At 42.8% G+C, this 14,583-nt stretch overlaps 1 protein-coding gene across 1 annotated transcript in view; it reads left to right on the forward strand.

Annotated features, from left to right (window-relative positions):
* Positions 1-7,670: 7,670 nt before the first annotated feature.
* LOC106591361 (uncharacterized) overlaps positions 7,671-14,583 on the forward strand; it is a gene marked incomplete at its 5' end in the record, with an annotated part of 40,112 nt that continues 33,199 nt past the window's right edge. The window contains 2 exons of the mRNA XM_045698814.2: positions 7,671-7,784; positions 8,467-8,565. Of these exons, the coding sequence (XP_045554770.2) occupies positions 7,671-7,784; positions 8,467-8,565 (213 nt within the window). The remainder of the gene's footprint in view (positions 7,785-8,466; positions 8,566-14,583) is intronic.

A 14,583-nucleotide genomic window follows, 5' to 3' on the forward strand; every position in this document is an offset into this window, starting at 1 on the left:
GGGACTACTGTCTGTTAATCAGAGACTACTGTCTGTTAATCAGGGACTACTGTCTGTTGATCAGAGACTACTGTCTGTTAATCAGGGACTACTGTCTGTTAATCAGCAGGGACTACTGTCTGTTAATCAGCAGGACTACTGTCTGTTAATCAGCAGGGACAACTGTCTGTTAATCAGGGACTACTGTCTGTTAATCAGCAGGGACTACTGTCTGTTAATCAGCAGGGACTACTGTCTGTTAATCAGCAGGGACTGCTGTCTGCTAATCAGAGACTACTGTCTGTTAATCAGAGACTATTGGTTGTTAATCAGGGACTACTGTCTGTTAATCAGAGACTACTGTCTGTTAATCAGAGACTACTGTCTGTTAATCAGAGACTACTGGTTGTTAATCAGGGTCTACTGTCTGTTAATCAGCAGGGACTACTGTCTGTTAATCAGGGACTACTGTCTGTTAATCAGAGACAACTGTCTGTTAATCAGAGACTACTGTCTGTTAATCAGACTACTGTCTGTTAATCAGGGACTACTGTATGTTAATCAGCAGGGACTACTGTCTGTTAATCAGCAGGGACTACTGTCTGTTTATCAGGGACAACAGTCTGTTAATCAGGGACTACTGTCTGTTAATCAGCAGGGACTTCTGTCTGTTAATCAGCAGGGACTACTGTCTGTTAATCAGGGCCTACTGTCTGTTAATCAGGGACTACTGTCTGTTAATCAGAGACTACTGTCTGTTAATCAGGGCCTACTGTCTGTTAATCAGGGACTACTGTCTGTTAATCAGGGTTAATCAGGGACTACTGTCTGTTAATCAGGGACTACAGTCTGTTAATCAGAGACAACTGTCTGTTAATCAGAGACTACTGTCTGTTAATCAGACTACTGTCTGTTAATCAGGGACTACTGTCTGTTAATCAGCAGGGACTACTGTCTGTTAATCAGCAGGGACTACTGTCTGTTAATCAGCAGGGACTGCTGTCTGCTAATCAGAGACTACTGTCTGTTAATCAGAGACTATTGGTTGTTAATCAGGGACTACTGTCTGTTAATCAGAGACTACTGTCTGTTAATCAGAGACTACTGTCTGTTAATCAGAGACTACTGGTTGTTAATCAGGGTCTACTGTCTGTTAATCAGCAGGGACTACTGTCTGTTAATCAGGGACTACTGTCTGTTAATCAGGGACTACTGTCTGTTAATCAGAGACAACTGTCTGTTAATCAGAGACTACTGTCTGTTAATCAGACTACTGTCTGTTAATCAGGGACTACTGTCTGTTAATCAGCAGGGACTACTGTCTGTTAATCAGCAGGGACTACTGTCTGTTTATCAGGGACAACAGTCTGTTAATCAGGGACTACTGTCTGTTAATCAGCAGGGACTTCTGTCTGTTAATCAGCAGGGACTACTGTCTGTTAATCAGGGCCTACTGTCTGTTAATCAGGGACTACTGTCTGTTAATCAGAGACTACTGTCTGTTAATCAGGGACTACTGTCTGTTAATCAGGGACTACTGTCTGTTAATCAGGGTTAATCAGGGACTACTGTCTGTTAATCAGGGACTACTGTCTGTTAATCAGGGACTACTGTCTGTTGATCAGAGACTACTGTCTGTTAATCAGGGACTACTGTCTGTTAATCATGAGGGACTACTGTCTGTTAATCAGCAGGACTACTGTCTGTTAATCAGCAGGGACTACTGTCTGTTAATCAGGGACTACTGTCTGTTAATCAGGAGGGACTACTGTCTGTTAATCAGCAGGGACTACTGTCTGTTAATCAGCAGGGACTGCTGTCTGCTAATCAGAGACTACTGTCTGTTAATCAGAGACTATTGGTTGTTAATCAGGGACTACTGTCTGTTAATCAGGGGCTACTGTCTGTTGATGAGAGACTACTCTCTTTTAATCAGGGACTACTGTCTGTTAATCAGCAGGGACTACTGTCTTTTAATCAGCAGGGACTACTGTCTGTTGATCAGAGACTACTGTCTGTTAATCAGGGACTACTGTCTGTTAATCAGGGACTACTGTCTGTTAATCAGGGACTACTGTCTGTTCATCAGCAGGGACTACTGTCTGTTAATCAGAGACTACTGTCTGTTAATCAGGGACTACTGTCTGTTGATCAGAGACTACTGTCTGTTAATCAGGGACTACTGTCTGTTAATCAGCAGGGACTACTGTCTGTTAATCAGCAGGGACTACTGTCTGTTAATCAGCAGGGACTACTGTCTGTTAATCAGAGACTACTGTCTGTTAATCAGGGACTACTGTCTGTTGATCAGAGACTACTGTCTGTTAATCAGGGACTACTGTCTGTTAATCAGCAGGGACTACTGTCTGTTAATCAGCAGGACTACTGTCTGTTAATCAGCAGGGACTACTGTGTGTTAATCAGGGACTACTGTCTGTTAATCAGCAGGGACTACTGTCTGTTAATCAGCAGGGACTACTGTCTGTTAATCAGCAGGGACTACTGTCTGTTAATCAGCAGGGACTGCTGTCTGCTAATCAGAGACTACTGTCTGTTAATCAGAGACTATTGGTTGTTAATCAGGGACTACTGTCTGTTAATCAGAGACTACTGTCTGTTAATCAGAGACTACTGTCTGTTAATCAGAGACTACTGGTTGTTAATCAGGGTCTACTGTCTGTTAATCAGCAGGGACTACTGTCTGTTAATCAGGGACTACTGTCTGTTAATCAGGGACTACTGTCTGTTAATCAGAGACAACTGTCTGTTAATCAGAGACTACTGTCTGTTAATCAGACTACTGTCTGTTAATCAGGGACTACTGTCTGTTAATCAGCAGGGACTACTGTTTGTTAATCAGCAGGGACTACTGTCTGTTTATCAGGGACAACAGTCTGTTAATCAGGGACTACTGTCTGTTAATCAGCAGGGACTTCTGTCTGTTAATCAGCAGGGACTACTGTCTGTTAATCAGGGACTACTGTCTGTTAATCAGCAGGGACTACTGTCTGTTAATCAGCAGGACTACTGTCTGTTAATCAGCAGGGACTACTGTCTGTTAATCAGCAGGGACTACTGTCTGTTAATCAGCAGGGACTGCTGTCTGCTAATCAGGGACTACTGTCTGTTAATCAGGGGCTACTGTCTGTTGATCAGAGACTACTGTCTGTTAGTCAGGGACTACTGTCTGTTAATCATCTGGGACTGTCTTTTAATCAGCAGGGACTACTGTCTGTTGATCAGAGACTACTGTCTTTTAATCAGGGACTACTGTCTGTTAATCAGCAGGGACTACTGTCTTTTAATCAGGGGCGACTGTCTGTTAATCAGGGTTAATCAGGGACTACTGTCTGTTAATCAGGGACTACTGTCTGTTAATCAGCAGGGACTACTGTCTGTTAGTCATGGACTACTGTCTGTTAATCAGGGACTACTGTGTGTTAATCAGCAGGGACTACTGTCTGTTAATAAGGGACTACTGTCTGTTAATCAGCAGGGACTACTGTCTGTTAATCAGCAGGGACTACTGTCTGTTAATCAGCAGGGACTACTGTCTGTTAATCAGGGACTACTGTCTGTTAATCAGGGACTACTGTATGTTAACCAGGGACTACTGTCTGTTAATCAGGGTTAATCAGGGACTACTGTCTGTTAATCAGCAGGGACTACTGTCTGTTAATCAGGGACTACTGTCTGTTAATTAGCAGGGACTACTGTCTGTTAATCAGCAGGGACTACTGTCTGTTACTCAGCAGGGACTACTGTCTGTTACTCAGCAGGGACTACTGTATGTTAATCAGGGATTACTGTCTGTTAATCAGGGACTACTGTCTGTTAATCAGGGACTACTGTCTGTTAATCAGAGACTACTGTCTGTTAATCAGAGACTACTGGTTGTTAATAAGGGTCTACTGTCTGTTAATCAGCAGGGACTACTGTCTGTTAATAAGCAGGGACTACTGTCTGTTAATCAGGGACTACTGTCTGTTAATCAGCAGGGACTACTGTCTGTTAATCAGCAGGGACTACTGTCTGTTACTTAGCAGGGACTACTGTCTGTTAATCAGCAGGGACTACTGTCTGTTAATCAGGGACTACTGTCTGTTAATCAGGGACTACTGTCTGTTAATCAGGGTTAATCAGGGACTACTGTCTGTTAATCAGCAGGGACTACTGTCTGTTAATCAGCAGGGACTACTGTCTGTTAATCAGGGACTACTGTCTGTTAATCAGCAGGGACTACTGTCTGTTAAACAGCAGGGACTACTGTCTGTTACTCAGCAGGGACTACTGTCTGTTAATCAGCATGGACTACTGTCTGTTAATCAGCATGGACTACTGTCTGTTAATCAGGGACTACTGTCTGTTAATCAGGGACTACTGTCTGTTAATCAGAGACTACTGTCTGTTAATCAGAGACTACTGTCTGTTAATCAGAGACTACTGTCTGTTAATCAGCAGGGACTACTGTCTGTTAATCAGCAGGGACTACTGTCTGTTAAGCAGGGACTACTGTCTGTTAATCAGGGACTACTGTCTGTTAATCAGCAGGGACTTCTGTCTGTTAATCAGCAGGGACTACTGTCTGTTAATCAGGGCCTACTGTCTGTTAATCAGGGACTACTGTCTGTTAATCAGAGACTACTGTCTGTTAATCAGGGACTACTGTCTGTTAATCAGCAGGGACTACTGTCTGTTAATCAGCAGGGACTACTGTCTGTTAATCAGCAGGGACTACTGTCTGTTAATCAGGGACTACTGTGTGTTAATCAGCAGGGACTACTGTCTGTTAATTAGCAGGGACTACTGTCTGTTAATCAGCAGGGACTACTGTCTGTTAATCAGCAGGGACTACTGTATGTTAATCAGGGACTACTGTCTGTTAATCAAGGACTACTGTCTGTTAATCAGGGACTACTGTCTGTTAATCAGAGACTACTGTCTGTTAATCAGAGACTACTGTCTGTTAATCAGAGACTACTGGTTGTTAATCAGGGTCTACTGTCTGTTAATCAGCAGGGACTACTGTCTGTTAATCAGCAGGGACTACTGTCTGTTAATCAGGGACTACTGTCTGTTAATCAGCAGGGACTACTATCTGTTAATCAGCAGGGACTACTGTATGTTAATCAGGGACTACTGTCTGTTAATCACGGACTACTGTCTGTTAATCAGAGACTACTGTCTGTTAATCAGGGACTACTGTCTGTTAATCAGCAGGGACTACTGTCTGTTAATCAGGGACTACTGTCTGTTAATCAGAGACTACTGTCTGTTAATCAGAGACTACTGTCTGTTAATCAGGGACTACTGTCTGTTAATCAGGGACTACTATCTGTTAATCAGGGACTACTCTCTGTTAATCAGGGACTACTGTCTGTTAATCAGCAGCGGCTACTGTCTTTTAATCAGGGACTAGTGTCTGTTAATCAGCAGGGACTACTGTCTGTTAATCAGGGACTACTGTCTGTTAATCAGAGACTACTGTCTGTTAATCAGGGACTACTGTCTGTTAATCAGCAGGGACTACTGTCTGTTAATCAGGGACTATTGTCTGTTAATCAGCAGGGACTACTGTCTGTTAATCAGGGACTACTGTCTGTTAATCAGAGACTACCGTCTGTTAATCAGGGACTACCGTCTGTTAATCAGGGACTACTGTCTGTTAATCAGGGACTACTGTCTGTTAATCAGAGACTACTGTCTGTTAATCAGAGACTACTGTCTGTTAATCAGGGACTACTGTCTGTTAATCAGCAGGGACGACTGTCTGTTAATCAGCAGGGACTACTGTCTGTTAATCAGGGACTACTGTCTGTCAATCAGCAGGGACTACTGTCTGTTAATCAGGGACTACTGTCTGTTAATCAGGGACTACTGTCTGTTAATCAGGGACTACTGTCTGTTAATCAGCAGGGACTACTGTCTGTTAATCAGCAGGGACTACTGTCTGTTAATCAGGGACTACTGTCTGTTAATCAGGGACTACTGTCTGTTAATCAGAGACTACTGTCTGTTAATCAGAGACTACTGGTTGTTAATCAGGGACTACTGTCTGTTAATCAGGGACTACTATCTGTTAATCAGGGACTACTCTCTGTTAATCAGAGACTACTGTCTGTTAATCAGGGACTACCGTCTGTTAATCAGGGACTACTGTCTGTTAATCAGAGACTACTGTCTGTTAGTTAGGGACTGCTGTCTGTTAATCAGGGACTACTGTCTGTTAATCAGCAGGGACTACTGTCTGTTAATCAGGGACTACTGTCTGTTAATCAGCAGGGACTATTGTCTGTTAATCAGGGACTACTGTCTGTTAATCAGGGACTACTGTCTGTTAATCAGCAGGGACTACTTTCTGTTAGTCAGGGACTACTGTATGTTAATCAGGGACTACTGTCTGTTAATCAGGGACTACTGTCTGTTAATCAGCAGGGACTACTGTCTGTTAATCAGGGACTGCTGTATGTTAATCAGGGACTACTGTCTGTTAATCAGCAGGGACTACTGTCTGTTAATCAGCAGGGACTACTGTCTGTTAATCAGAGACTACTGGTTGTTAATCAGGGACTATTGTCTGTTATACATGGTCTACTAACTGTCGTGTGTGTGTGTGTGTGTGTGTGTGTGTGTGTGTGTGTGTGTGTGTGTGTGTGTGTGATCTCTGTGTGTTTGACTGCAGTATACATGGGGTACTCATGTTTTGTCCTGTCACGCCCTGACCTTAGAGCCCCTTTTTATTTCTCTACTTGGTTAGGTCAGGGTGTGATTTGGGTGGGCATTCTAGTTTTTTGCCGGGTATGGTTCCCAATCAGAGGCAGCTGTCTATTGTTGTCTCTGATTGGGGATCATACTTAGGCAGCCTTTTTCCCACCTTAGTTTGTGGGATCATGTTTTTGCATAGTTGCTGTTTAGCCTGCAAAACTTGACGTTCGTTTTGTATTTTGTTGTTTTGTCGGTGTTCATTTTAAATAAAAGTAAAATGTTAGCCTACCACGCTGCACCTTGGTCCGACCATCCTTACAACGACGCGTGTCACATATCCAGTCAGTGTAGACAGTAACCTAGGTGATCTCTGCGTGTGTGTGTGTGTGTGTGTGTAGTAACCTAGGTGATCTCTGTGTGTGTGTGTGTGTGTATGTGTATAGTAACCTAGGTGATCTCTGTGTGTGTGTGTGTGTGTGTGTGTGTGTGTGTGTGTGTGTGTAGTAACCTAGGTGATCTGTGTGTGTGTGTGTGTGTGTGTGTGTGTGTGTGTAGTAACCTAGGTGATCTCTGTGTGTGTCTGTGTAGTAACCTAGTTGATCTGTGTGTGTGTGTGTGTGTGTGTGTGTGTGTGTGTGTGTGTGTGTGTGTGTGTGTGTGTGTGTGTGTGTGTAGTAACCTAGGTGATCTCTGTGTGTGTGTAGTAACCTAGGTGATCTCTGTGTGTGTGTGTAGTAACCTAGGTGATCTCTGTGTGTGTGTGTGTGTAGTAACATAGGTGATCTGTGTGTGTGTGTGTGTGTGTGTGTAGTAACCTAGGTGATCTCTGTGTTTGTGTGTGTGTAGTAACCTAGGTGATCTATCTGTGTGTGTGTGTGTGTGTGTAGTAACCTAGGTGATCTCTGTGTGTGTGTGTGTGTGTGTGTGTGTGTGTGTGTGTGTGTGTGTGTGTGTGTGTGTGTGTGTGTGTGTAGTAACCTAGGTGATCTCTGTTCCAGATTGACAGTAATGCCAGCTACTTGAGAGCAGCCCGGGCAGGGAACCTACAGAAGGCTTTGGATTACCTGAAGACTGGGGTCGAAATCAACATCTCTAACCAGGTTAGTCCCTAACCATGACCCCTGACCCCTAACCCCTAACCCCTAACCATGACCCCTAACCCCTAACCATGACCCCTAACCCCTAACCATGACCCCTAACCCCTAACCATGATCCCTAACCCCTAACCATGACCCCTAACCATGACCCCTAACCATGCAGTCTGTGGTCGAAATCAACATCTGTAACCAGGTCAGTCCCTAACCATGACCCCTAAGCTCTGACCCCTAAACTCTAACCCCTAACCCCTAAGCTCTAACCCCAAACCCCTAAACTCTGACCCCTAACCCCTAAACTCTGACCCCTATGCTCTGACCCCTAAGCTCTGACCCCTAAACTCTGACCCCTAAGCTCTGACCCCTAACCCCTAAGCTCTGACCCCTAACCCCTAACCTCTAAGCTCTAACCCCTAAGCTCTGACCCCTAACCCCTAAGCTCTGACCCCTAACCCCTAAGCTCTGACCCCTAACCCCTAAGCTCTAACCCCTAAGCTCTAACCCCTAACCCCTAAACTCTGACCCCTAAACCCTAAACTCTGAGTGAAACCCAGCCCCTAAACTACATTAGTTATTCCCGGCCCCTAAACGACATGAGTTATTTGTAAATGTTGTGATATTGATAATCCATAGCTCCTGATGTGTCTGTGTTGACCTGTATCTCTCTGTATTCTCTGTCCTGCTGTAGAATGGCCTCAATGCCCTCCATCTGGCCTCTAAAGAGGGCCATGCCGAGGTGGTCACACAGCTCATCAAGCTGGGAGCCAATGTGGACGCTGCAACTAAGGTTAGCCCCGCCCCTCTCCTCCTCTGTGAGATACATAACAAGATAGGAGGAGCCCTGACTGGTAGCCTATAGGGAGGATGGAGGGAGGAGTCTGTCTCTGACTGGTAGCCTATAGGGAGGATGGAGGGAGGAGTCTGTCCCTGGCTGGTAGCCTATAGGGAGGAGTCTGTCCCTGACTGGTAGCCTATATGGAGGATGGAGGGAGGAGCCCTGACTGGTAGCCTATAGGGAGGATGGAGGGAGGAGTCTGTCCCTGACTAGTAGCCTATAGGGAGGATGGAGGGAGGAGTCTGTCCCTGGCTGCTAGCCTATAGGGAGAATGGAGGGAGGAGTCTGTCTCTGACTTGTAGCCTATAGGGAGGATGGAGGGAGGAGTCTGACTGGTAGCCTATAGGGAGCATGGAGGGAGGAGTCTGTCTCTGACTGGTAGCCTATAGGGAGGATGGAGGGAGGAGTCTGTCTCTGACTGGTAGCCTATAGGGAGAATGGAGGGAGGAGTCTGTCTCTGACTAGTAGCCTATAGGGAGGATGGAGGGAGGAGTCTGTCCCTGACTGGTAGCCTATAGGGAGGATGGAGGGAGGAGTCTGTCCCTGACTGGTAGCCTCTAGGGAGGATGGAGGGCGGAGTCTGACTGGTAGCCTATAGGGAGGATGGAGCGAGGAGTCTGTCCCTGACTGGTAGCCTATAGGGAGGATGGAGGGAGGAGTCTGTCCCTGGCTGGTAGCCTATAGGGAGGATGGAGGGAGGAGTCTCTCTGGTAGCCTATAGGGAGGATGGAGGGAGGAGTCTGTCCCTGGCTGGTAGCCTATAGGGAGGATGGAGGGAGGAGTCTCTCTGGTAGCCTATAGGGAGGAGGTCTAGGTATTGCACTACATAGAGAATAGGATGCCATTTGGGATGCAGATTGTGTCTATGTTGTTGACAACATAGTTGATTGGCCTATCATAGAGCTGAGTTAAAGCTGTGACATCATATTAATGGGCCTATCAGAGAGCTGAGTTAAAGCTGTGACATCATATGAATGGGCCTATCAGAGAGCTGTGACATCATATTAATGGGCCTATCAGACGCTTGCGTCCCACCTACTCAACAGCCAGTGTAATCCCGTGGCGCGATATTCAAATACCTCAAAAATGCAAAAACTTCAATTTTTCAAACATATGACTATTTTACACCATTTTAATCTAACCACACTGTCCGATTTCAAAAAGGCTTTACAACGAAAGCAAAACATTAGATTATGTCAGCAGAGTACCCAGACAGAAATAATCAGACACCCATTTTTCAAGCTAGCATATAATGTCACATAAACCCAAACCACAGCAAAATGCAGCACTAACCTTTGATGATCTTCATCAGATGACAACCCTAGGACATTAAGTTATACAATACATGCATGTTTTGTTCAATCAAGTTCATATTTATATCAAAAACCAGCTTTTTACATTAGCATGTGACTAGCATGTGACTAGCATTCCCACGGAACACTGCCGGTGAATTTACTAAATTACTCACGATAAACGTTCACAAAAAACATAACAATTATTTTAAGAATTATAGATACAGAACTCCTCTATGCACTTGATATGTTCGATTTTAAAATAGCTTTTCGGTGAAAGCACATTTTGCAATATTCTCAGTAGATAGCCCGGCATCACAGGGCTAGCTATTTAGACACCCAGCAAGTTTAGCACTCACCAAAGTCAGATTTACTATAAGAAAAATGTTATTACCTTTGCTGTTCTTCGTCAGAATGCACTCCCAGGATTTCTACTTCAATAACAAATGTTGGTTTGGTCCCAAATAATCCATTGTTATATCCAAATAGCGGCGTTTTGTTCGTGCGTTCAAGACACTATCCGAAAGGGTAAATAAGGGTGACGAGCATGGCGCATTTCGTGACAAAAATCAATTTTTATGCCATTTTTCTCGTAAAAAAGCGATAATATTCCAACCGGGAAATCGTTTTTTATTACAAAGAGAGTGAAAGTAGAAGCATGCTATCCCCTCATGCACGAGCCTCAGTCTAATGGCCCTCTGATAGAGCACTTGCCAAACGCGCTAATGTGTTTCAGCCTGGGATGGAATTACATCGTTCAGCTTTTTCCCGCCTTCTGAGAGCCCATGGGAGCCATAGGAAGTGTCACGTCATGCCAGAGATCCCCTGTATTTGTTAGAGATGATCAAGGAGGGCAAGAAATTGTCAGACAGGCCACTTCCTGTAAGGAATCTTCTCATTCTGCCAAATGAGTTCTGTTATACTCACAGACACCATTCAAAGAGTTTTAGAAACTTTAGGGTGTTTTCCATCCAAAGCCAATAATTATATGCATATTCTAGTTACTGGGCAGGAGTAGTAACCAGATTAAATCAGGTACGTTTTTTATCCGGGCCGTGCAAATACTGCCCCCTACCCCCAACAGGCTAGAGGAAGTAACAGAACAGTTATATGTAGAGGATAATAGAGGAAGTAACAGAACAGTTATATGTAGAGGAGGCTAGAGGAAGTAACAGAACAGTTATATGTAGAGGATAATAGAGGAAGTAACAGAACAGTTATATGTAGAGGGTGCTAGAGGAAGTAACAGAACAGTTATATGTAGAGGATAATAGAGGAAGTAACAGAACAGTTATATGCAGAGGATAATAGAGGAAGTAACAGAACAGTTATATGTAGAGGATAATAGAGGAAGTAACAGAACAGTTATATATATAGAGGATAATAGAGGAAGTAACAGAACAGTTATATGTAGAGGGTGTTAGAGGAAGTAACAGAACAGTTATATATAGAGGGTGCTAGAGGAAGTAACATAACAGTTATATGTAGAGGATGCTAGAGGAAGTAACAGAACAGTTATATGTAGAGGATGCTAGAGGAAGTAACAGAACAGTTATATGTAGAGGATAATAGAGGAAGTAACAGAACAGTTATATGTAGAGGATAATAGAGGAAGTAACAGAACAGTTATATGTAGAGAATAATAGAGGAAGTAAACGAAACAGTTATATGTTGAGGGTGCTAGAGGAAGTAACAGAACAGTTATATGTAGAGGCTAATAGAGGAAGTAACAGAACAGTTATATGTAGAGGGTGCTAGAGGAAGTAACAGAACAGTTATATGTAGAGGATAATAGAGGAAGTAACAGAACAGTTATATGTAGAGGATAATAGAGGGAGTAACAGAACAGTTATATGTAGAGGGGGCTAGAGGAAGTAACAGAACAAGTATATGTGAAGGATAATAGAGGAAGTAACAGAACAGTTATATGTAGAGGATAATAGAGGAAGTAACAGAACAGTTATTTGTAGAGGGGGCTAGAGGAAGTAACAGAACAGTTATATGTAGAGGGGGCTAGAGGAAGTATCAAAACAGCTATATGTAGAGGGGGCTAGAGGAAGTAACAGAACAGTTATATGTTGAGGGGGCTAGAGGAAGTATCAAAACAGTTATGTGTAGAGGGGGCTAGAGGAAGTAACAGAACAGTTATATGTAGAGGATAATAGAGGAAGTAACAGAACAGTTATATGTAGAGGGTGCTAGAGGAAGTAACAGAACAGTTATATGTAGAGGGTGCTAGAGGAAGTAACAGAACAGTTATATGTAGAGGATGATAGAGGAAGTAACAGAACAGTTATATGTAGAGTATAATAGAGGAAGTAACAGAACAGTTATATGTAGAGGGTGCTAGAGGAAGTAACAGAACAGTTATATGTAGAGGGGGCTAGAGGAAGTATCAAAACTGTTATATGTAGAGGGGGCTAGAGGAAGTAACAGAACTGTTATATGTAGAGGATAATAGAGGAAGTAACAGAACAGTTATATGTAGAGGATAATAGAGGAAGTAACAGAACAGTTATATGTAGAGGGTGCTAGAGGAAGTAACAGAACAGTTATATGTAGAGGGTGCCAGAGGAAGTTACAGAACAGTTATATGTAGAGGATAATAGAGGAAGTAACAGAACTGTTATATGTAGAGGATGCTAGAGGAAGTAACAGAACATTTATACGTAGAGGGTGCTAGAGGAAGTAACAGAACAGTTATATGTAGAGGGGGCTAGAGGAAGTATCAAAACAGTTATATGTAGAGGGTGCTAGAGGAAGTAACAGAACAGTTATATGTAGAGGATGATAGAGGAAGTAACAGAACAGTTATATGTAGAGTATAATAGAGGAAGTAACAGAACAGTTATATGTAGAGGGTGCTAGAGGAAGTAACAGAACAGTTATATGTAGAGGGGGCTAGAGGAAGTATCAAAACTGTTATATGTAGAGGGGGCTAGAGGAAGTAACAGAACTGTTATATGTAGAGGATAATAGAGGAAGTAACAGAACAGTTATATGTAGAGGATAATAGAGGAAGTAACAGAACAGTTATATGTAGAGGGTGCTAGAGGAAGTAACAGAACAGTTATATGTAGAGGGTGCCAGAGGAAGTTACAGAACAGTTATATGTAGAGGATAATAGAGGAAGTAACAGAACTGTTATATGTAGAGGATAATAGAGGAAGTAACAGAACAGTTATATGTAGAGGATGCTAGAGGAAGTAACAGAACATTTATACGTAGAGGGTGCTAGAGGAAGTAACAGAACAGTTATATGTAGAGGGGGCTAGAGGAAGTATCAAAACAGTTATATGTAGAGGGGGCTAGAGGAAGTAACAGAACAGTTATATGTTGAGGGGGCTAGAGGAAGTAACAGAACAGTTATATGTAGAGGGGGCTAGAGGAAGTAACAGAACAGTTATATGTAGAGGATAATAGAGGAAGTAACAGAACCGTTATATGTAGAGGATAATAGAGGAAGTAACAGAACAGTAATATGTAGAGGATAATAGAGGAAGTAACAGAACAGTTATATGTAGAGGATAATAGAGGGAGTAACAGAACAGTTATATGTAGAGGATAATAGAGGAAGTAACAGAACAGTTATATGTAGAGGGGGCTAGAGGAAGTAACAGAACAGTTATATGTAGAGGATAATAGAGGAAGTAACAGAACAGTTATTTGTAGAGGGGGCTAGAGGAAGTAACAGAACAGTTATATGTAGAGGGGGCTAGAGGAAGTATCAAAACAGTTATATGTAGAGGGGGCTAGAGGAAGTAACAGAACAGTTATATGTTGAGGGGGCTAGAGGAAGTATCAAAACAGTTATGTGTAGAGGGGGCTAGAGGAAGTAACAGAACAGTTATATGTAGAGGTTAATAGAGGAAGTAACAGAACAGTTATATGTAGAGGGTGCTAGAGGAAGTAACAGAACAGTTATATGTAGAGGTTGCTAGAGGAAGTAACAGAACAGTTATATGTAGAGTATAATAGAGGAAGTAACAGAACAGTTATATGTAGAGGGTGCTAGAGGAAGTAACAGAACAGTTATATGTAGAGGGGGCTAGAGGAAGTATCAAAACAGTTATATGTAGAGGGGGCTAGAGGAAGTAACAGAACTGTTATAATTAGAGGATAATAGAGGAAGTAACAGAACAGTTATATGTAGAGGAGGCTAGAGGAAGTAACAGAACAGTTATATGTAGAGGATAATAGAGGAAGTAACAGAACAGTTATATGTAGAGGGTGCTAGAGGAAGTAACAGAACAGTTATATGTAGAGGATAATAGAGGAAGTAACAGAACAGTTATATGTAGAGGATAATAGAGGCGGTAACAGAACAGTTATATGTAGAGGGGGCTAGAGGAAGTAACAGAACAGTTATATGTATAGGGCGCTAGAGGAAGTAACAGAACAGTTATATGTAGAGGATAATAAAGGAGGTAACAGAACAATTATATGTAGAGGGTGCTAGAGGAAGTAACATAACAGTTATATGTAGAGGGTGCTAGATGAAGTTACAGAACAGGTATATGAAGAGGATGCTAGAGGAAGTAACAGAACAGTTATATTTAGAGGATAATAGAGGAAGTAACAGAACAGTTATATGTAGAGGATAATAGAGGAAGTAACAGAACAGTTATATGTTGAGGGTGCTAGAGGAAGTAACAGAACAGTTATATGTAGAGGCTAA

The sequence above is a fragment of the Salmo salar genome, chromosome 01 (assembly GCF_965601325.2).
Source record: "Salmo salar chromosome 01, fSalSal1, whole genome shotgun sequence".
NCBI classification, from domain to species: domain Eukaryota; kingdom Metazoa; phylum Chordata; class Actinopteri; order Salmoniformes; family Salmonidae; genus Salmo; species Salmo salar.